Source organism: Cucumis melo, chromosome 8 (assembly GCF_025177605.1).
Source record: "Cucumis melo cultivar AY chromosome 8, USDA_Cmelo_AY_1.0, whole genome shotgun sequence".
NCBI classification, from domain to species: domain Eukaryota; kingdom Viridiplantae; phylum Streptophyta; class Magnoliopsida; order Cucurbitales; family Cucurbitaceae; genus Cucumis; species Cucumis melo.
The window spans coordinates 12,772,419-12,796,324 of record NC_066864.1 but is presented as its reverse complement, the minus strand read 5'-3'; the positions used below and the strand labels follow the sequence as shown (position 1 = coordinate 12,796,324).

General features: G+C 37.8%; 1 protein-coding gene across 1 annotated transcript; it reads right to left on the bottom strand.

Moving 5' to 3' along the window:
- Window positions 1-955: 955 nt before the first annotated feature.
- Window positions 956-3,064, bottom strand: LOC103495854 (nascent polypeptide-associated complex subunit alpha-like protein 1). The gene is made up of 4 exons (XM_008457531.3): window positions 2,912-3,064; window positions 2,391-2,472; window positions 1,531-1,658; window positions 956-1,454 (listed from the first exon to the last, which is right to left on the bottom strand). The coding sequence occupies exons 1-4, from the start codon at window positions 2,969-2,971 to the stop codon at window positions 1,122-1,124; spliced, it is 603 nt and encodes a 200-aa protein (XP_008455753.1). The 5' UTR covers window positions 2,972-3,064; the 3' UTR covers window positions 956-1,121.
- Window positions 3,065-23,906: the final 20,842 nt, after the last annotated feature.

Sequence of the window (23,906 nt, the reverse complement as noted above, 5' to 3'; positions counted from 1 at the left end):
AAAAATGGAAATTGAACTCATTTGGAATGATAAGATGTGTGATGATAATAAATAAAGTTTAAATTCCAATTTCATTTTCATCTTATTGAATCTGTATGTGAAGTAATTCATATGTGAAAAAGACCTTTTAAGTTTGAGATACAATTTGATGAAAGTAGAAATCAAGGAAAAGAATCTATATAACATGAGGATGTTGATAATTTCTTGATTTCAATGTGCTCCAACAATAAATTTGTGAACTCGGAGAAGCGCTTGGAAAATAGAAATAAATGCACGATGTAGTGTTTGTCGTATAAGCCATGATGGCTTAAGCTGGAGAAAGAGTGCATGATCCAAGGTCTCTAGTCCATGACGACTTAAGTTGGAGATAAAGTGTATGATCCAAGGTTTCTAGTAAGTCCTTTGAAATTAGACCGAAAGCAGCAGAAAAGCTTGAGACACAACCAAGATTAGAATGAGCCCTCGGTCTTGGTTGAGGTGGCTAGTTGGATAAGTGTTTGCTACCCCAACAGTTTTACGAACATTTCATTCTTATTTTCAAATAATGGATTAGGACTTTGTGTTTAAGGTTCATAATACTCGGCACTTGATGGCATAAGGAAGATAAACAACTAGCCCAACCATACCCACACACCCCCACCCCCTACGAGCAAAGCCCAACTTCATCAACCATCCCTGTCGCAACACCCGCAAAAACACCCCACTGACCCAATTGTTCGTGATGCAAGACCCATAGCCCAGGCTTGCGCCCAAGTACATAACAAAAACCCTTATCCAAAAACTAAGGTCAACCTGACCAAAGATACTCGATAGTAGCATTACATACCATAATATTATAAATTTCCCTGGATGATAAAATAACCGGGGAAAAGCCATCATCCTCAACACAACTGATAAAATCAAACCCATAATCTAATAAGACACATTAATATTAGAACCACCGCAAGCCTTAAAATTGTGGCTAATAATCAGCACAATGAAATATAAGAACTAATACGAAAAAGTTTACAAAAGAACCATTCAATCTCTCAACTTCAAATTCTGCAGGTAAAAACATATGGGAAAGCAAGGCAAAAAGATTCCAACACTCCCTATTAAAAACATCCTCATAATACTTCATGTTAATTTGTAAGTTCCATTATAGCCGATACGATATCACCCTCAGTTGCTTTGAGTGCTTTCACGGCCTTTGGTCTTGATACACCAGCTTGAGTCATCACCAGTTCAATGTCCTTGGGTTCAACCCCAGTCTCATCGACTTCTTCATCATCTTGAACCACGGTTGATGGTTCGGGCTTTGATGTCAAGTTACTCAAATTAGGAGCCTTAAACTGCTCCGCAGCTTGGGTCTGTAGCTGGGAGCTCAAATCTTCAATCTTCGCTTCGCCAAAAACAATGTAGGTATCGGAAGTGGGACTCTTGAAAACATCTGGTTTCGAAATGACAAAAAGAATCTGCAGAGAAAATTCCATTGGTATTAGATAGAATCAATTTAGAAACATCAAATTTGGGATGTTGAAAAAAACAAACATTTTTGCTCTTCTTGACTGTGACACGGCTGACACCAGGGATAGGCTTCATTCCAAGCTTCAGCATTGCTTTACGACTCTTTTTCTCACTTCTGCTTTGCTTAGACCTACCACTGGCCTCTCCATGTCCTGCCACAAGAAACTCCGTTCTCACAACATATACCAACCAAGTAAGGCTTGTGCAACACACAAACACAAAACTAAGAAAGGTTGAAGCAACATTCCAAACTAAATGGAAACAAATACAAAACATCTCCTTCACTGGATAGAATTTACTGATCATTTCTCTGTCAATAAGAACTTAAACTCATTTTTAAAAGTTATAATAAGAGTGCACACACACACATACATCTAATAATCCCCTGCCCCACAGCACATGCGGAATGAATAAGATATTAACATAAAGAATTCAACAACTCCAATCATTTGTCACTTATAAAACCATCCCTGTGAAGAAAACCCAGAAGGAAACAAAAATCAAACTCCTGAATTTCCTTCTTGTATTCTACTTATAGCTGAATTAACCAAATGAATCGAGAGGATTTGGAAAAGCCTATAATGCATAATCATACGAACAAGGTAAGAAAAATTAAGAAACTTAAGAGCTTATGAGAAAATCTTTACACGAGGTTTTGATAGGAATGATATTAGAGGGATTTACAGGCATTTAGTAATTTCAATGAGTAGGGAAGGAAGAAAGAGGAATAGAATATTTTGACGAGCAGATCAGGGCTTCAAAGTGATTTCAAGAGATTGGGAGCGTCAATAACCTCAAATATTTGGTTTATTTTGCTGCTTTGTTGCCGTTTTAGTACAATATATTTGGGTTGTATGAAGTTCATTGTTCAAATATTCGGTTACCTTCAACATCATCCTCATCCTTGTCATCATCTTCGTCATCATCTTCGTCGTCGTCGTCATCCTCAATTACAGGTTCATCAGCCTGCAATATCATTAGCAGAGAGTCAGCATAGAGTCATCAAAATTTAGGTTTACGGTGGAAAATACAAGCAATTCTTATTTTATCCCTAGGGAAATGGACATAAAACGTGTACAACTGATTGTTAGACAATCTGCAATGTAAAACCCTAAACTCCAAAGGGTTTCGAACAACTAATTTAGCCACAAAAGAAATAAACACCAACAGCAACCCTCCACCAAGATAAAACATGAAAAGGACTTGAAAGTTAAAACAAAGCTAATTCCATCAAGTAGAAGAATTTAGAAATAATAAAACATTTCAATGGAATAACGAAACAACCCAGGTGAGAAAATATATCATTCAAACTCAAAATGAGTACCAACTCTTGAGTAAACGAAAGAATCTAAACGTCTCTGCGTTATAGGAAGGAAAAGAGAGGAAAGAAAGAGAATGAGATTACATTAATCTTTTGCTCCTCAAGCTGAGCGGCGAGAAGCTCTTCCTTAGTCTGAGCAGTCATGGCGATAGAGATGAGCAGAAGAAAATCACAAAGATTGATTCTGATGACACAAAAACCCTAAAAACCCGATTAGCTTCGCATATTTATACTATCTCTACTCGGGTCTGGGTCTGGGTCCCGGTTCCCTTTCGATTAACCATTTTGCTAACTTTTCTTTCTCTTTTATATGTTATTTTATTTTGATCCATAAATTTTTTTAAATGTATATAGGAACTTTTAGAAGTACTATATTTGATCCCTACCTCTTTAATAGGATGATGAGGTCGATTATTTATATGGATGACTAAGTTGCCAAATAATAATACCGAGTTTTAATTTTTAATAACCGCTCCAAAAAATCTAACGTTTTAATTTTTTAATTGAATTGACAATTTATCATAGAACTCAAAAAGTCATTTTACTATCAATTTTGATTTTTTGGTGTATTGACATTCTATTTCACTTTCCCAACTCATGTTGGACGCAATTTCATCTACATACAAAAAAATTTAGTACCTTAGGTTTGAGATATTTTGTGGTTGATTGAAATTTTTTTTTCTTCCCCTCAATTATTTGTTCTTCCTTTTTGTAGGGAGAAGGAAGGGGGTTTGTGATTCATTGTGAGAATTGGAGGTGTAAGAATAACTCGAATAACCTGACAACCCGAACTACCCAACCCATATTATATGAGTTGGGTTGGGTAGTTAAAAATATGGGTTTGGTTGAGTTGAAAATTTTTGTTTTTTCGTGTTGGGTTGGGTCTCAAGTTGGGGGTTGAAAAATTCGATTCAACCCAACCCAACCCAAATTAATATATATATATATAATAAACGTAAGTTACGAGTATTTTGTTAAACGATGATCATGTAGGAAGTCAAATGATCATATGGAAAGTTAGCCAATCATGTAAGAACTAAACAATCGTGTGAGGGGATAAACGATCGTGTGAAGGTAAAAAGCTAAACGATCGCGTAAGAGGGTAAACGATCATATAGAAAGTTAAACAATAGTGTAAAAGGTTGAGTAATCGTATAGAAAGCTAAACGATCGTGTAAGAGGTTGTAGGATAAACAAACATGATAGTATAAAATGAAACGATTGTATGGTGCAAAAATCTGACAGTATAATTGTATTCTACTTCTCACTTGAATAGATTATAACATTTTCATTAGAAAAGAGTTAATTATAACTCTTCATGGTCAGACTTAACACGAGAAGAAGATGGATGTTTGTTTATTATTTGTTTTATAATGTATTTTTCGGTTCTTTTAATTCTTGAACTTGTGGATGTTTGTTTATTGTATATTTTACACTATATTTCTTTTTCTTTTTGGGTTGTAGAAAATTCGTTTGAATTTATGGATGTTTGAAACTTTAAATTTATGAATGTTGAACAAGTACAACAATTTTAAACTTTACAGCATTAGGAATGGAAAAAAAACACAACACAACCCGAAAAATATGGGTTGGATTGAGAATGTCTCCCAATCCAACCCAACCCGTTTATACCCCTAGTGGAAATATTTATTTGTAATTTTGTAGAGTTTATTTTATACATGAGTTGTACTTGTTACAATTTTTTAGTTTATCTTACCTTGTCATAGATGTTATTATCAATATGTCAATTCTATTTTATATTTTTATTCTACCCAAACGTTTTTCTAATTTGTCTCAAAATTCCAATTTGGAAAAAAAAATGGAGGGGATGTGAGAGATTTGAGTTTTGGAGAAAAAAATGAATAAAGTAAGTAATTTTTCAGTTTATTTGGGTAATGTGTAGAACTAGGTTTCTTATTTGACATAAACGATTTATAAAATAAATTAACAATATCTTTTGTAAGTAAAATAATAAAACTAGAGCCTAATCATCTAAATAGAGAAGCCCACATTAACATTTTGTTAAAGAGTTAAACGGAATACTACCAATAGAGACCAAAAGTAAGTTTTTTTTTTAAAAAAAATTGATGACTAAAACAGCTATTCTTAAAAGTTCAATGATCAAAATAGAAAAAGATAAAAAGTTTGGAGAACAAAATAAGATTTAAACGAATTGCTTTTATTTGTTTAGTAATAGTTATAATTACACTCTCAAACTTTTAAGAGTAACAATCGAGCTCCTAAACTTTTAAAAGTTTTAAAATTAAATCCTCAAGCTTACCATAATCGTAAAAATTGAATCCTCAAACTTATACAATCAATTTGATTTACAAATTTATGTAAGTTTGAGAGTCTAATTTCAAAAGTCTAATTGCAATTACCATTATATTTGTAGGGGTGATTTTTGCAATTTGCACTTAGATTTTATGTTTTCATATTTGTGTTTGGTCATTGATCTAAATTTTAATAATAATTTTAACAAGAGAAATGTTAATTGATAGAATAAATGTAAAACTATTAACAAAATTAGAAAAAAAAAACAATGATAGACTTATATCAACCTCTATGAATGATAGGTTTGTATCAGTTTATATCATGAATAAGCACGGATAAATTTCTATGGATGTCTTATCTACAATAGATATTGACAATAATATATAGAGAAGGTATGTGGCAGCAACAAAATTTTGAAAGACCATTCTAATTGCTATTTTTGGAAAGAGTAAGAAAAGTATAAAAAAAACTAGTATCACGTAATTAAACACAGACATGATCTTCAGTTTATATTAGAAGGGAGAGGTAAGGCAACCAAAAAGAAGCCTAATTTTGATTTTAAAAAGAAATTTGAAATTAGAAAATATCGTAGCGAAATGACAATGTCGGTTCCCGAGATAAGAACATAAACTCATTGTTTTGTTGATAAACTAAAAGAAAATTATTGTAAACATCTTCAAGATTTGCTTGCAACGATACCACAAAAGGCTAAAATATTAGCGTATAACATAAAGGTAAAACAATTCCCATATGTAGAACAAAATTCAACCCAAAAACACGACTAAGACTAAAAAGGACAAACCCATGAAGTTGACCCAATTTTATTTTCGAAATGGCCCAATGACTCAACTTTGAAATCTTGCAAATGTGAATCATCTTCTTCCGCCTTTTACAATTCAAACAATTCTTCTTCTTCTTCTTCTTCTCCGTTTTCGCACGTTCAACTTTGATTCCATCTCTTATTCTTCTTCGTTTCTCTTCATTTTCAATTTCCAAAGGTATTGTTTGATTACATCACCCATTTTTCTTATTTGTTCCGTTCTTTGTTACATTTAGTTAGGGTCGTTGTCAACGTTTTGTAACCAATCGTGTTCTTGTTTGTTTTTCAATCGGTCTTCTTCATGTATTTTAGTGATGCTCCTTTGTTTCGCTCTCAAATTGCTGTGATCGTTGTTGATAGTTTGTCAATTTACCTTAAATTAGGGATTGATTTCTTATAGTTAATTGTATGTTTATTCATTGATGGTATGTAATTGCATCTATTCACGGAAATACTTAGAAAAATATCTTTTTGACATTTGTCAATGAAATTCTTCCAATGATATTATTGGTAGCATCAATTAGCGAAATACTTAGAAGGATATCACTAATAACATCTATAAATGATATCTTTAGAAGAATATCACTCATAACATCTATAAGTGAAATAACTAAAAGGGTATCATTGATGTCATCTACTAAAAATATCACTAAAAGGATATCACTGATAATATTTGAAAAAGTTGTGAGATAGTCGATAAAACCTTTAGTTAATTCTAAAGTAATTAACTCTTGTAATAACTAGATGAACAACAAAAATAAATAACACACAAGACTTTGGAAATCCAATTCGGTGAATACCACCTACGTCTGAGACCTTTACACAGCTCAGATGAGTAATATTATTAAGATTCACAATTGTCAATATAGATCAATACAATAAGGAACATTCTTCTTATGTATGTGACTATCTTTAATTACAAAATAACTTAAAGGATTTAGGCTCCCCCTGAATGTATGAACGAATCTTCTTGAAGATAACTTTACACTCCCCCTGAGTTCAAGGTAAACTCTTGATCATCAAATTTTCTTTCATATTATACATCATCAACCTCATCATAGATCAACACGTTGAAACCATAGTTAGTTAATCATACTACATTCTTTCGTTTACAACTCTGCAGTACTTTTCGACTGAAGCAAAAATGATCTGTCTTCGTCAACACTTCCATGTTCTGGCGCCGTATATATATATAATAAAAATCTTTTATCTTTTTGAATTTAAATAACTCATTAAATAATATAAAAGAATCTCAATAATTCTTTTTGACAAAAATACCAACAAATTCCCTCTTTTTGTCAAAAAGATGAGATTTCTTTTTATGTTCAAGTCAATGCTTCAGAGAAGCTTCTCATAGTGCAAATGTCAGGAGATAACCACTTATCAATCATATGTCAACAGACCAGATCAACTCACACATCAAGATAAATTATTAAACATAAGATTATGAGGATCATCATTTCATTTTTTAAATCATAGCAAAATGACAGCAGCAAAAGGACAACAATAAACATCATATGAGCTCATATGAGCTTCATACATTTTCAAAACAAAAATATAAAAAATAACCAACTTCAAAACGTCATCATCCTACAAGCCCAACAAAGCTACCCTTGCCTCTTAAACTTCACAACACTCTTCTCCCCCTTTGAACCGAAAAGAAACACTACTCATGAGTTGGATCAACTGCACTAGAAGACAGAGTAAAAGCCTTCAGATATCTAACAAGTGAATCAACCTCCAATCTTCTATCAAACAGCAAATTTATAAATGTAGAAAGAGCTCGAGATTCAACTGTGAGCGTGTTGATGATTTTGGAGTCTAAATCATGAGGAACAAAGAACCCTTCAGCAGAGTCGTCTATATCATTGATGTCAAATACACGGGAGTTCCTGGAGGGCCTCATATCATGTTCTAAGTCAGGAACATGACTCCCTTTAAATAGCTTGTAGCTCAATGACAAGGTCTTTTGGTCAGGACCAAGGGCATCCCTCGCAGTCAAGATATTGGCATTCAGATGAACCAGTAAACTTGAGAAGAAACGAGGTAATGGAATATGGATCTTCACACCAAACGTCCCAACATGTCTCAATAGCTAATTATATATAAATAGGCCAACATCAACATAATCATCAATGCAAATCTAATATAGAAACGTTCCTAGAGCAATAGATACACTGGAAGCATGTGAGGAAGGAAACCAGTTAGCAATGTTAATCTTATAGAGAATGACATATTTAATACTTAGAGAAATAGTTGGAATCCCATTTACTAGCCACACAGACAAAGTTCTTCCAGATAAGACAAAAGCCAAAACATCATTAGATAGATGTGAAGATGTAGAGCCAGACACCACAATGTTTCCCACGAAACCATTGGTTATAGTAGGAAAAATCTTGAACATTGAGCCTCGAATATGCACAGTTTGGTAGTCAGGACTACTTGGATTATTGAATTCTAAGGGCAAATTCACAATGATTTTCCTAATCAGCTGAGGATAAAAAGGACCAACATTTGAGATAGTCTTGGACAACCCTGCTTTAACCACCAATTCCATAATACTTAAGCATGAATGATGCATATCAGAAACATTGACTTCATCAGCAATTCGACTCTGCACGACATACTTCCATCTTTGAACACTTTCTTCGAGATGAAATGAGATTCCATCAATGGGTACAGATGGAATATTCTAAGGGATCTTTTTTCGGCTAATTTTGGTAGTCACCATACCACGACTCTGTTGAGTTTTCTTGACTTTTGGTTTCAAGTCTGCACAAGGATGTTCAAATTTAGATGGGTGAACATTCACATTGGGATCATCACCAACATGTGCATTTTTATCATTTGGTCCAACATTCTCAGCAACATCATCAATAGGCCGACTCACAGGATCAGGAACAAAATGTTGAGTTTCAACAGAAGGACTGGATCAAATAGAAGACTAATAGAAAGGGAATGATCAGTATGTTTAAGGGTTTCATTCGTGGTAGACGGCTGACCAGGAGTTGGAACAAAAACATTATGAGAGGAAAAACTACTATTAGAATGCACTGAAGGGACGAAGAACTAGGAACAGTAGATCCAACTTTTGAAAATAAACCCTTCTTTAACAACCTGGCTAACAGAACATCATCCCTCTCATCTAAATTCATAGCAGATAAATGAGACTCAAAAGAAACAGGTTCAAATTCGACATTATCAGGAGTAATTAATTTGATCCAATTGTCATAATAAAGACATATGACATTATTAAAATTGTCCAATTTGTCTTTAAATTTAATTTGGGACACATGCCAATTTTTAGTTAATCCCAAGTACAATTATTTTAGTAAATGACATGGCGATTTGTAATTGGTTCCAAAATTTCTTATACAACAACTATAAATTGCAAATAATTTATATTTAATTAAAATTGATATTTTTTTCTTCTATTCTTAATGGTACAACATATATCCTCAATGATTAATTAATAAACAAATAAATTATTTTAATGCAGATAATGACATTAAGCGCAGGACCAATCAATCACAATGGTTTATATGATAAGAACATTCATCGATCAAAAACTGTATGAGATTATCAAACTACCCCGAGATAAACTGTAGACGGCGTAAGGCGATTGTTTATCATACTATCCCACTCCATCATAACATACTTCTACTGCTACATGCTTCAAGATTTTATGGGATAGCGAGATTGGGGTTCATCGAGTTAGATTGGTATCTCATCACTGCACTTGTTGAGAGGTGGAGACCAGAGATGCATACATTTCACATGCCTACTGAAGAGTGCACAGTCACATTACAGGATGTAGAAATTTTGATTGGATTACATGTTGATGGCGAGCCCATTACAGGTTAGAGCCATGGTGATTGGTTGCAGCTTGGCCAAGTATTGCACGATATGACCCCACTTGCTGAACAAATCAGGGGTTCGAGATTGAGTTTAACATGGCTGGGGGCAGAGTTTCCTGGATTTGCTGACGATGCCGACAAGGAAACTATCACAAAATATGCACGAGCATATATTTTATAGTTGATGGGTGAGAGTATGTTCGCAGATAAATCAACTTGTTATGTGCACCTAATGTTCCTATCATTTTTAGCTAATCTGCACCACAATACGCGATATTCTTGGGGTGGAGCTTGTTTAGCATGGCTGTATAGACAATTATGCAAGGCATCCAAACAAGGTATTCATGAAATTGCTGAAGCACTAATATTGTTACAATTATGGGATTGGGAACGATTCTCAATAGTGGCCCCACAACTCCTACATGTTAATGCTTATCAATTACACGGTCGAGCTTATGGTTCAAGGTATGCTATTTCAATTTTATTTAGATTAACAATAACTTTTTATACACAGTACATTTAAAATCTAAATATTAGTTGAACAATACAGATGGAGAGATCAATTTTGTGTGATCAAGTCAGCTACACATGTAGTCTTTCAGTATAGGTACATGTTTGATCTTCTTCAACCTGATTATGTATGTTGTGCTGAATTTGAATTTTAAGTTCCATATTATTTGTTTCATACAATATATTGTGTTTCAGATTATCTGGGAGTCGTATAAAGCTGTCATAGATAGTTTGTCACATTTCTGTACGAACGATCTCGACATATGGCAGACGATTAGTCCTCTTATATGCTTCTACATTGGTGAGTGGCATCATCCTGAGAGAATACTTAGACAATTTGGTATTCAACAAGATGTTCCACGTGGCTGTAATATTGAACCACTATTGCACGATATTAACTTAAGAACTGCTGATTGGTTAGATAAAGTTGCTCATTTAGTGATGCGATGGATAAATCACAAAAGGTTTATTGCTACAGGACCTCCAATTGGGTAATTTGATATGGATGTAACTCAAGAATACATCAATTGGTACAAAAAAGTTATCAGGCTCTATATCCCCCGATTGGGAGCTGCTGTGGGACAATTGGTACACAATTAAATCATTGAAAATAAATTTGTATAATTAATTTTAGTGCAAATTTATTTTCAATGATTTTTAATTCATTTTAATATTTCACAAAGATCAAACAATAGTAGACTTCAGGATGTTGCAGATGATCCATAATAGGTTCTAAATATTTGCAACGATAACGAGCAGTACATCGAGAACATACACTAAATGTACGATGTATCTATTGTACCTGCTCCAATTCAAAGGAGACGTGCTCTAGTGCAAGAGCCTGATGAATTGGAAAAAGTTGACCAACATGTGGAAGAAGTGGCTCTCGTCACACAAACACAGAGTGACACTGGTTACGTTAGTCTAGTGATGATGATGTCGGTGTTTCGAACGGGATATTATGATTCAGGAGTCGATCAATCGTCAGACTTCAAAACACAATACATGCATGGTCACGGGCACGATCGTGGAGAACATAACGAATATTTATACTACGAAGCGCTTGCAGCGGTACTTGAGGAACCAGATGAGCAACAACAACAAGAGAACTGGAGGAACTACAACAACAAGAGAATCTGGAGGAACTACAACAACAAAGAGTGCAAAGTCGATGGCTACAACCAGCTAGAAATCGTCAAAGTCCAAGTTGTGGAACACATTGATTTTTTTTTCATTAAATGAAAATTGTTAAATTATTATATTAGACATTTTACTTTATATTTAATTATTATCCAATCACAAGCAATAACTAAAAATTTACGACTTTCAATTAATACAAAACGAATGAATTACAACTGTAAATATCCATATATTAAAAAATTCATGAAAACATAAATTTTAAAATTAAAAAATTGAAAGAAATTTCATCAATTTAAAAATACAAAAAACACACTTTTAACAAGTTTCAATAACAACAAAATTAAATTTCATAAAAAAATAGTTTTTTAGAGAGAAAAATAAATTAATATTAAATTAAAAATTAAGAATTTAGTTTGTAAGAACGAAAAATCAAATTCGAATTGAATAAAGATAAACAAATTATATTAAAAAAAGAAGAAGAATTTAACTTTTAAAAACGAAAAATATAATTTAAGTTGGATAAAGATAAAAAAATTTATATGAAAAAAAAGAAATAAAATTCAAATAGAATAAATTTAATCAAAAATAAAATTTAAATTGAATAAAGATAAAATATTATTGGAAAATTTTTCAAAATTTATTAGAATTTATTTTAAAAAATTCAAATGGAATAAGGATAAAAAATTAAATGAAAATTTTAAGAAAAAAAGAAAAATTCATATGAAAAATAAAAAAGTAAAATAAAAAAGTAAAAATTTAACCTTATTTTACTAAATAGTTCTGAAACAACTGTATTTTTCTAAAAGAAAACTTTTATAATTTGAATAAACTACTAAAATATTTACGGCAAGTGTAACAAAACTTATAAAGTTAGCCATTTTAAAAATATTTCAGGTTTGCCCCTTCTATCTTTCTTCTACTCTATGCGATTTTTTTATCGTCTTTCTCTTTTACTCTTATTTTTTTAGCTATGATTTCTTTCCATCTTTCTTTTTTTCTCTTTCTTTTTTTTACGTTGTTTAGATTTGGGTAACCAAATCTGATTTCTTTCCATCGTCGTTCTTGTTTTTTTTTTGCTGCATGTATTTCTTCTTCTTTTTTTTCATTCGCTGCGTGCATCGTCTTTCTTCTTTTATTTTTTTAGTTGTTTAGATTAGGGTAACTAAATCTAAAAGATAGTGCATAAAGAATCTTGAAAAAAAATCGTTTATCCATTTAGATTAAGGTAACAAAATCTAAAAGATTGTGTAAGAATCTTGAAAAAAATCGTTCAGCCAAATCTAAACAATAGTGTACCAAATTTTGGAAAAAAAATGTGTAACACCCCAACAAATTTGATTTTCCAATTATTATTAAAATTTAAGTGTGGTTATGGAAAATTTGAATTGATTTGAGGAACCTTATCTTTTTATTTGTGATTAATCAAGGTTTAGAGGCATAATTATTTTGATTTGGATAATTAAAATGGGTAAGATTGTTGATGAAGATAAAGCATTTGAGTAAGCTAATGGGTTGTTTAATTAGAAAAAGAAAATATTTTGTTAAGGGGATGTTGTGTTGAATATTCCTTGAAAATTTAGGATATTGGGGGATTTATTTGGAGAGAGAGAAAATTGTTGGTTTTGAATTAATTGAAGGAAAAGAAAAGAGGGATAATAATTATTATATCATTATTATTCTTCTTAAAAGGGGCATTGGGAAACGTGGAAGACTATTCACCTTCTTCCCCAAAGTAAACCCTAATCCCAAATCCTTCAAAGTATCCGCCGCCGCCGCCTCTTCCTCCTCTGCCAGCCGTCGTCGTCGACGTGTTCACAGAGCAGCCGAGCCGACCAGCACCAATACGACCCACAACCCTTCGCGCCTCCAAGCCGTCGGACTCGCGTCGCCAGCCGTCCGACTTCGCCAGCCGATCCCTCCCGTCGTCCGCGTCGCTCCGCAGCCAGCTCGCAAGCCGCGCCGCCACTCGTCCCGAGCAAGTCGATCCGATCCGCGTCTTCGCCCGCGTCTGGTCGCCAGTCGACCCGGACCTTCTACCGCAGCCGATCCACGAGAGACGCCGCGCCTTCGACCCGAAACTCGACCCACACAGCCGCTCCGCGCCGTCAAGTTGCGCCCGAGCGTCAAGTCACGTGCACCCGCAAGCCGAGCCGCACGCGCGCAGCACCTGCGCCCGAGCCGAGTCGTGCCTGTGCACGAGCCGATCCCTGCTCTTCTAGCTGACCAAGCCGAGCCGATCCCTGCTTAACCAGCCGACCAAGCCGACCCGATCCCTGCTTTTCCAACCGAGCCACCAAGCCTTTTTGGAGCCACCTAGTTTTTGGTCTTTCCCCACGTGTCCTTGGTAAGATTTTGGTAAGTTAGTTGGGTTTTTGGCATACCCAACGAAGAGTAATTTTGGTTTTAAATAATTTAATTTTGGATTAAATTAAAATATTTTTCTGAAAGGGCCGATTGGACCAATTGGAGTTGAAGCGTGGGATTTCTCGACTTAAAGGGGGTTAGCGCAACCTTGATCTTGGGTAAGTTGCTTCGAACGACCCTTGGACCTATTTTCCTCGAAGGTTAGGTTTTAATTATTGTTCTTAACCATTTAGGGTCCCGTCGCTTGGGAAAACGTGTTGTTACTGTTAGGACTCGTCGAGCAAATCTCCGGGTAAGAGATTTCTACTACTAGCTCTGTGATTAGAACCATGAGACCGCTTACACCTCCAGTTATGCATGTTAAGGACTAGATTGCATAACACATGTAGTTAATGAGAGCATGATGTGATTGATGATGTGGTTACATGATGGTATGATATTGTGATGATGTGACTTGTTGTAACTGTATGTTGGATATTGTAATGGTTTGTGAAATGGCGATTAGACTGGTTTGATTACATGATGATGCTATGTGCATGTATGTTATGGTTAGGGTTCTGTTAGCTTAACCTATTAGAGTCGTACCTGCATGGGTGTCCTTCGCGATCACCACCTATTTAGGACTGTGTGGTCCGACGGGACGTCAGTCTAGCATGGATATAGATATGATTCGAGTGGCTCGACGGGGTCCTTGCATCCCGATTGTCTTAGTGTCACCCTCGGGTTCACTACAGACCAGTATGTCCTAGGTGCTCCCCTGGGACACCGAAGACCAGATTTTCGTTCCTACGGGAGCGCATGTTGCACGTGTTCGAGAACGTGCCAGAGATTGAGTACCATTTACACGGCTCTAATAGGAAGCTAACAGGCATCTAGTGGGACTAGTAGTGGGTCCTTTACTGAGTATTTTATACTCACTCTCTTCATGTCATGTTTTTCAGGTAGAGGCCGAGGTAGGGGCAAAGGCAAGCTGACGAGCGACCAGAAGTGACCATGGGGAGCCATAGGGATTTCTGCTTCTGCTTACACCCCGTTTTAGACATTTAGTACTTGAGTTTTATTTTCTTTCTTAATTACTATTTCATTTCTTTAAAAGTAGATAGGACCCGAGTAGGATTTTAACATTTATTTACATTTTGCATGTTACCCGGATTTGATTTTCTTTTATAAAATTTTGAAGTTTTACTCGTCTTAACTAAAATTTAAGGCTTAAATCATGTGTTTTACATTTAGTAATGACTTTAGCTCAGTATAAGGAGTTGGGTCGTTACAGTTGGTATCAGAGCCCAGTGTTTTAGGTTCTGTAGACTGACTTACGATGTAGGTCTTGTTTTGTTTTGGTTTTATTTTAACCCTATGGCTATACGGTCCTTCGTCACTCGCCAGGTATGTCTTAAAGCCTTGCTAATGTTAAGATTATAATCTGGTCTGAATAGAATAAACTTAGAAATTTGAGTGTCATGTTCTTGTGGTGAAAGTTTTTACTTGTGAAATTTAGGGAGAATGCCGCCACGTAGAGGTGCACGCCGAGGAGGTGGTAGGGGAGGCAGAGGAGCCGGTCGTGGCCAGCCGGAGGAGCAACCCGCTGTGTCGGCGGTCGACCCTAACGCACCGGTCACCTAGGCGGATCTCGCCGCGATGGAGCAGCGTTATCAGGACATGCTTCAAGTTGCTCTAGCGCCTTTCCTCGCTGCCCAGCAGAACCATGCCGCCCTTGTTCAGAACCAGGCCGCCCCTGTTCAAGACCGGACCGTCATTCCTCTAGCCCCGGTGGAAGCTCAGCCCATGCCAGTTCAACTGTCGACTGAGGCCAAGCATTTGAGAGACTTTAGGAAGTATAACCCTAAGACTTTCGACGGATCCATGGACAACCCCACAAAGGCCCAAATGTGGTTGACGTCCATAGAGACTATCTTTCGGTACATGAAGTGCCCATAAGACCAGAAGGTGCAGTGTGCAGTTTTCTTCTTGGAGGATAAGGGCATCTCCTGGTGGGAGACTGCTGAGAGGATGCTGGGGGGCAACGTCAGCAAGATAACCTGGGAGCAGTTCAAGGAGAACTTCCACGCTAAGTTCTTCTCTGCCAACGTGAACCACGACAAGCTACAAAATTTCTAAACTTTGAGCAAGGCAACATGACCGTGGAGCAGTACGACGTCGAATTCGACATGCTATCCCGTTTCGCTCCCGATATGGTAAGGGATGAGGCTGCCAGGACTGAGAAATTCGTTAGAGGTCTCAGATTAGACCTTCAGGGCATTGTCCGAGCCCTCCGACCAGCCACACATGCTGATGCACTACGCATAGCACTGGATTTGAGTCTGCAGGAGAGAGCTGATCCGTCCAAGGCTGCAGGTAGAGGGTCTAGCCTTGGTCAGAAGAGGAAGGCGGAGTCGCAGCCTGCGCTGACACCGCAGCGAGACCTGAGGACAGGAGGCGTCTTCCAGCGACATCGTCAGGAGCTAGCTGCTGCAGGGAGGATGTTGAGGGAGCTACCTCCTTGTGAGAGGTGTGGGAGATTACATGGAGGTCGTTGCTTGTTAGGGAGCGGGGTTTGCTTCAGGTGCAGACAGTCGGGGCATATCGCTGACGCGTGCCCTCGGAAACCCTTTGAGACGACACCGCAGCAGTCTTCTGCTTCCCAGCAGGGAAGAGTTTTTGCCACTACCCGTCAGGAGGCCGAGCGAGCTGGTACAGTGGTGACAAGTACGCTCCCAATCTTGGGGCATTATGCTTTTGTACTGTTTGACTCTGGGTCGTCCCACTCGTTCATATCCTCTGTTTTCGTTCAGCATGTGGGTTTAGAGGTAGAACCGTTGGGTAGTGTTTTGTCTGTTTCTACTCCATCTGGGGAGGTCCTGTTGTCTAGGGAGAAAATAAAGGCAGTTGGGTAGAGACAGCCAATCACGTGTTAGATGTGACCCTGCTAGTGTTGGACATGCAGAATTTTGATGTGATTTTAGGCATGGATTGACTGTCAGCTAACTATGCAAGCATAGACTGTTTTGGTAAAGAAGTCGTCTTTAACCCTCCCTCTGGGCCTAGTTCCAAATTTAGGGGGGCAGGCATTGTATGTATACCTAAGGTCATCTCAGCCATGAAGGCTAGTAAACTACTCGACCAGGGTACTTGGGGCATCTTGGCAAGCGTGGTAGATACCCGAGAACCAGAAGTTTCCCTATCCTCTGAACCAGTAGTAAGGGAGTACCCTGATGTCTTCTCCGACGAGCTCCCAAGACTTTCGCCTCCCAGAGAGATAGACTTCGCCATTGAATTAGAGCCAGACACTGCTCCTATCTCGAGAGCCCCTTACAGAAGGGCTCCAACCGAGCTAAAGGAGATGAAGGTCCAGCTGCAGGAGTTGCTGGACAAGGGTTTCATCCGACCCAGTGCGTCACCTTGGGGAGCCCCAGTGTTGTTTGTGAAGAAGAAGGATGAGTCGATGCGCCTTTACATTGACTACAGAGAGCTGAACAAGGTGACAGTTAAAAATCGCTATCCCTTGCCCAGGATTGATGACTTGTTCGATCAGTTGCAGGGAGCCACTGTCTTTTCCAAGATCGACCTGCGATCAGGCTACCACCAGTTGAGGATCAGGGACAGTGACATTCCTAAGACGGCTTTCCGTTCGAGATACGGACATTACGAGTTCATTGTGATGTCTTTTGGTTTGACTAATGCCCCTGCGGTATTCATGGATTTGATGAACAGGGTGTTTAAGGACTTCCTAGACTCATTCGTCATAGTTTTCATTGACGACATCTTGATTTACTCCAAGACTGAGGCTGAGCATGAGGAGCATTTACGCCAAGTTTTGGAGACTCTTCGAGCCAATAGACTGTATGCCAAGTTCTCCAAGTGCGAGTTTTGGCTGAAGAAGGTATCTTTCCTTGGACATGTGGTGTCCAGCGAGGGAGTTTCTGTGGATCCAGCAAAGATCGAAGCGGTTACCAATTGGCCTCGACCGTCTACGGTTAACGAGATTCGTAGTTTCCTGGGCTTGGCAAGTTACTACAGGAGGTTCGTGGAAGACTTCTCACGTATAGCCAGCCCTTTAACCCAGTTGACCAGAAAGGGAACCCCTTTTGTCTGGAGCCCAGCTTACGAGAGTAGCTTCTAGGAGCTTAAGCAGAAGCTAGTGTCTGCACCAGTCCTGACAGTGCCCGATGGGTCGGGAAGCTTTGTGATCTACAGTGATGTCTCCAAAAAGGAACTGGGCTGTGTTCTGATGCAGCAAGGTAAGGTAGTTGCTTATGCCTCCCGACAGTGAAGAGTCATGAGCAGAACTACCTTACCCACGACTTGGAGTTGGCAGCAGTGGTCTTTGCACTGAAGATATGGAGGCACTACCTGTACGGTGAGAAGATACAGATTTTTACTGACCATAAGAGCCTGAAGTACTTCTTCACCCAGAAGGAGCTGAACATGAGACAGAGGAGGTGGCTCGAGTTGGTGAAGGACTATGACTGCGAGATTCTGTACCACCCAGGTAAGGCAAATGTAGTAGCTGACGCGCTGAGTAGGAAGGTCGCACATTCAGCAACACTGATCACCAAGCAAGCCCCCTTACTCAGAGATTTTGAGAGAGTCGAGATTGAAGTCTCAGTAGGAGAGGTTGCCTCACAGTTGGCTCAGTTGTTAGTGCAGCCGACCTTGAGGCAAAGGATTATCGTTGCTCAGCTAAATGATCCTTACTTGGTCGAGAAGCGTCGTTTGGTAGAGACAGGGCAAGGTGAGGATTTCTCCATATCCTCTGACGATGGCCTTATGTTTGAGGGACGTTTGTGTGTACCGGAAGGCAGTGCAGTCAAGGTCGATGGACTTCATTACGGGACTGCCCAAGACCCTAAAGGGCTATACTGTGATCTGGGTTGTTGTCGACAGACTCACGAAGTCGGCCCACTTTGTGCCAGGGAAATCCACTTACCTGCCAGTAAGTGGGGGCAGTTGTACATGACAGAGATTGTGAGACTACATGGAGTACCCGTATTCATCATTTCAGACAGAGATGCTCGTTTCACATCGAAGTTCTGGAAAGGACTTTAGCTTACATTAGGCACGAGGTTAGACTTCAGCACGACCTTCCACCCTCAGACTGATGGTCAGACAGAGAGATTGAACCAGGTTTTGGAAGACATGCTGCGAGCCTGCGTGCTAGAGTTTTCAGGGAGTTGGGACTCCCATTTGCATCTGATGGAGTTTGCCTATAATAACAGCTACCAGGCTACCATCGGCATGGCACCATTTGAGGCTCTGTATGGTAAGTGCTGTAGATCCCCTGTCTGCTGGGGCGAGGTTGGTGAGCAGAGGATGCTAGGTCCCGAATTAGTTCAGACCACCAATGCAACCATACAGAAGATCCGAGCCCGTATGTTGACAGCCCAGAGCAGACATAAGAGTTATGCTGATGTACGACGTAAGACTCTCGAGTTTGAGGTGGGAGACATGGTCTTTCTGAAGGTAGCACCTATGAAGGGTGTTCTGAGATTCGAGAAGAAGGGGAAGCTAAGTCCACGCTTCGTAGGGCCGTTTGAGATACTGGAGCGGATTGGCCCCGTGGCTTACCGCTTGGCGTTGCCCCCATCTTTTTCTGCAGTACATGATGTACTCCATGTCTCCATGCTGAGGAGGTATGTCGCAGACCCGACGCATGTAGTGGACTTCGAGCCACTGCAAATCAGTGAGAACTTGAGCTACGAGGAGCAGCCTGTCGAGATCTTGGCAAGGGAAGTCAAGAAGCTCCATAATCGAGAAATCTCACTGGTCAAAGTTCTTTGGCGGAACCATGGTATTGAAGAGGCCACGTGGGAGAGAGAAGAGGACATGCGAGCCCAGTACCCCAAGCTGTTTGAGGATTAGAACTTTCGAGGACGAAAGTTTTCCAAGGGGGGAAGATTGTAACGCCCCAACCAATTTGATTTTCCATTTATTATTAATATTTAAGTGTGGTTATGGAAAATTTGAATTGATTTGAGGAACCTTATCTTTTTATTTGTGATTAATCAAGGTTTAGAGGCATAATTATTTTGATTTGGATAATTAAAATGGATAAGGTTGTTGATGAAGATAAAGCATTTGAGTAAGCTAATGGGTTGTTTAATTGGCAAAAGAAAATATTTTGTTAAGGGGATGTTGTGTTGAATATTCCTTGAAAATTTAGGATATTGGGGGATTTATTTGGAGAGAGAGAAAATTGTTGGTTTTGAATTAATTGAAGGAAAAGAAAAAGGGATAATAATAATTATATCATTATTATTCTTCTTAAAAGGGGCATTGGGAAACGTGGAAGACTATTCACCTTCTTCCCCAAAGTAAACCCTAATCCCAAATCCTTCAAAGTATCCGCCGCCGCCGCCTCTTCCTCCTCCACTAGCCGCCGCCGTCGACGTGTCCACAGAGCAGCCGAGCCGACCAGCACCAATTCGACCCGCAACCCTTCGCGCCTCCAAGCTGTCGGACTCGCGTCGCCAGCCGTCCGACTTCGCAAGCCGATCCCTTCTGTCGTCCGCGTCGCTCCGCCGCCAGCTCGCAAGCCGCGCCGCCACTCGTCCCGAGCAAGTCGATTCGATCCGCGTCTCTGCCCGCGTCCGGTCGCCAGCCGACCCGTACCTTCTACCGCAGCCGATCCACGAGAGACGCCGCCCGCGTGCACCCGCAAGCCGAGCCGCACGCGTGCAGCACCTGCGACCGAGCTGAGCCGCGCCTACGCACGAGCCGATCCCTGCTCTTCCAGCCAACCAAGCCGAGCCGATCCCTGCTTAACCAGCCGACCAAGTCGAGTCGATCTCTGCTCTTCCAGCCGAGCCGCCAAGCCTTTTTGGAGCCACCTAGTTTTTGGTCTTTCCCCGCTTGTCCTTGGTAAGATTTTGGAAAGTTAGTTGGGTTTTTGGCATACCCAACGAAGAGTAATTTTGGTTTTAAATAATTTAATTTTGGATTAAATTAAATTATTTTTCTGAAAGGGCCGGTTGGACCAATTGGAGTTGGAGCGTGGGATTTCTCGACTTAAAGGGGGTTAGCGCAACCTTGATCTTGGGTAAGTTGCTTCGAACGACCCTTGGACCTCTTTTCCTCGAAGGTTAGGTTTTAATTATTGTTCCTAACCATTTAGGACCCCGTCGCTTGGGAAAGCGTGTTGTTACTGTTAGGACTCGTCGAGCAAATCTCCAGGTAAGAGATTTCTACTACTAGCTTTGTGATTAGAACCATGAGACTGCTTACACCTCCAGTTATGCATGTTAAGGACTAGATTGCATAACACATGTAATTAATGAGAGCATGATGTGATTGATGATGTGGTTACATGATGGTATGATATTGTGATGATGTGACTTGTTGTAACTGTATGTTGGATATTGTGATGGTTTGTGAAATAGCGATTAGACTGGTTTGATTACTTGATGATGCTATATGCATGTATGTTATAGTTAAAGTTCTGTTAGCTTAACCTATTAGAGTCGTACCTGCATGGGTGTCCTTCGGGATCACCACCTATTTAGGATTGTGTGGTCCGACGGGACGTCAGTCTAGCATTGATATAGATATGATTCGAGTGGCTCAACGGGGTCCTCGTATCCCGATTGTCTTAGTGTCACCCCCGGGTTCACTACAGACCAGTATGTCCTAGGTGCTCCCCCGAGACACCGAAGACCAGATTTTCGTTCCTACGAGAGCGCATGTTGCACGTGTTCGGGAACGTGCCAGAGATTGAGTACCATTTACAGGGCTTTAATAGGAAGCTAACAGGCACCTAGTGGGACTAGTAGTAGGTCCCTTACTGAGTATTTTATACTCACTCTCTTCATGTCATGTTTTTCAGGTAGAGACCGAGGTAGGGGCAAAGGCAAGCTGGTGAGCGACCAGAAGTGACCATGGGGAGCCATAGGGATTTCTGCTTCCGCTTACACCCCGTTTTAGACATTTAGTACTTGAGTTTTATTTTCTTTCTTAATTACTATTTCATTTCTTTAAAAGTAGATAGAGCCCGAGTAGGATTTTAACATTTATTTACATTTTGCATGTTACCCGGATTTGATTTTCTTTTATAAAATTTTGAAGTTTTACTCGTCTTAACTAAACTTTAAAGCTTAAATCATGTGTTTTACATTTAGTAATGACTTTAGCTCAGTATAAGGAGTTGGGTCGTTACAAAATGTTTAGATTTGGGATAGCCAAATCTAATCGATCGTGTAGCCAAATATAAACGATCGTGTAGCCAAATCTAAATGATCGTGTAACCAAATCTAAACAATCTTGTATCAAATTTTGAAAAAAAAAATGTTGAGATTTGGCTCCAAATCTAAACGATCGTGTAACCAAATTAATTAAACGATCGTGTAACCAAATTAAACGATACAATAGCCAAATCTAAACAATTGTGTACCAAATATATTACGTGCATTATCGAATATATTACGTCCATTGTTGATGAGGCATTTTTGGTATTTTTTATGGTGGGCCTGTAGATTGTTTCCTTTTTCAGAATTGTTATATACAGTGTAAATATTTTACCGTTTTGTTATATGTTTGAAAATATCGCTTTTGTAAATAGTTCTAAAAAAAAGTACATTATTAATAAAATTATTCGCATGAACCTAAGTATTAATTAGATTACTTTATTGATTTTCTTCGATTTTGGCACTTAGTTATATAAGGATATAACTCGTAATTTCTCAATAACATTTGAAATTTGCTTCTTTTTTTTGCCAACGATAGATAAAAGAAAGGCATTGAATAACAATTATTGAGTAACATCTTGATTTAATGCACAACCTGGTCTCTAAATAACTTAATGAATACTACTTCAAAATTATTTTGTTTTATCCGCTCCAATGATGTTAAGATAATGCAATCGCAATTTTAGGCTAAGAACTGCGTTTTCTTTAATGATTTTCATAACTAATTGTATAACTTTTTTAAGAAAAAAATATGAATAATGATGTTCTTTAAAAGATTCTTGGTATGAACGTGAATGATTCACTTTTGCAAAAAATTTGTAAACTTTTATGAGACAAGTTGATATTAGATGTCAAAATAAATAAAATAATATAAACATAAACGTATCAATAGAAATTCTATAATTTTGAATTGTCTAAAATCTCTTCGCGAATAAATTACTATATTTTTAGTAGAGAAAGTTTGAAGTCTCATTTAGGAGTGTATTTAATTTATCAATTAACTTAAAAAATAAACAAATCAAAGGATTGTAAACGATTTTCTAACTTATTAAAATTCCTGATTTGATGCAAAAAGTCAATTAATTGCATTTGGTAAGATTCAATCCTTTTCTCATTATAGAGGAATTCAACTAGAGGCCCCACAATGTAATTAACTCATCAAATACATTGTTTTTACAAATTCAATTTCAATCCAAAGATAAATGGAAGGACTTTATATCCACAAAATAAGATAAATGATGATGATAATAATAATAATAATAATAAACAATACCATTTTTTAATTCAATTGTTTATAAATGATTAAATTGCAATATTTCATATTAACAAAAATATTATAAATAACACGCTTTAGATTTTGTAATTTAAAATTCGGTGACAATATATGAGAAGTTGTGAATATGAGAATAGCTCAGCTTTAATTGACATTCATTCCAAACTTTTATTTCTAACTTTGTGGTATCGAACAAAAAAACATGTACATTATATTCTTTAGAGAACAATAATCTAATATACAAATTATTAGTTTACTAATAGCGACAAAAAACACATGATAATGTTAATATTATTTAAAATGTTATGAAAACAAGCTATAAGCAGAATATAAAAATCGAAAAAATATAATATTAAAAATAATAATATACAATATATAAAATAAATAAATAAGAAATTAAGAAAAAATAGAAAATCTCAAAATTCTACACTATTTCCCATTTCTTTGGAAAATTCTCCAATCTTGGTATGTCTTACAACTCCACCAAAAGCCACTATTTATAGGCAATTTGACAAACATAAATGGAATATATGATCATTAAGATTGAGTATTTAATAGACACATGACATGTATGTTGGATGACTAATGAGTTAAATGTGGCTATGACCACAAAGCACACTAATCGGCATCTATATTTGTATATTAATATTTATAATATAATTAA

What these genes read in the sequence shown, in the direction of transcription:
- LOC103495854 (XM_008457531.3), bottom strand. Translation starts at nt 2,971, where the DNA reads ATGACTGCTCAGACTAAGGAAGAGCTTCTCGCCGCTCAGCTTGAGGAG. An exon ending in TTGAGGAGCAAAAGATTAAT is followed by an intron (nt 2,473 to 2,911) that starts GTAATCTCATTC and finishes ATGATATTGCAG; the next exon opens with GCTGATGAACCTGTAATTGA. An exon ending in CAGTCAAGAAGAGCAAAAAT is followed by an intron (nt 1,455 to 1,530) that starts GTTTGTTTTTTT and finishes TTTTCTCTGCAG; the next exon opens with ATTCTTTTTGTCATTTCGAA.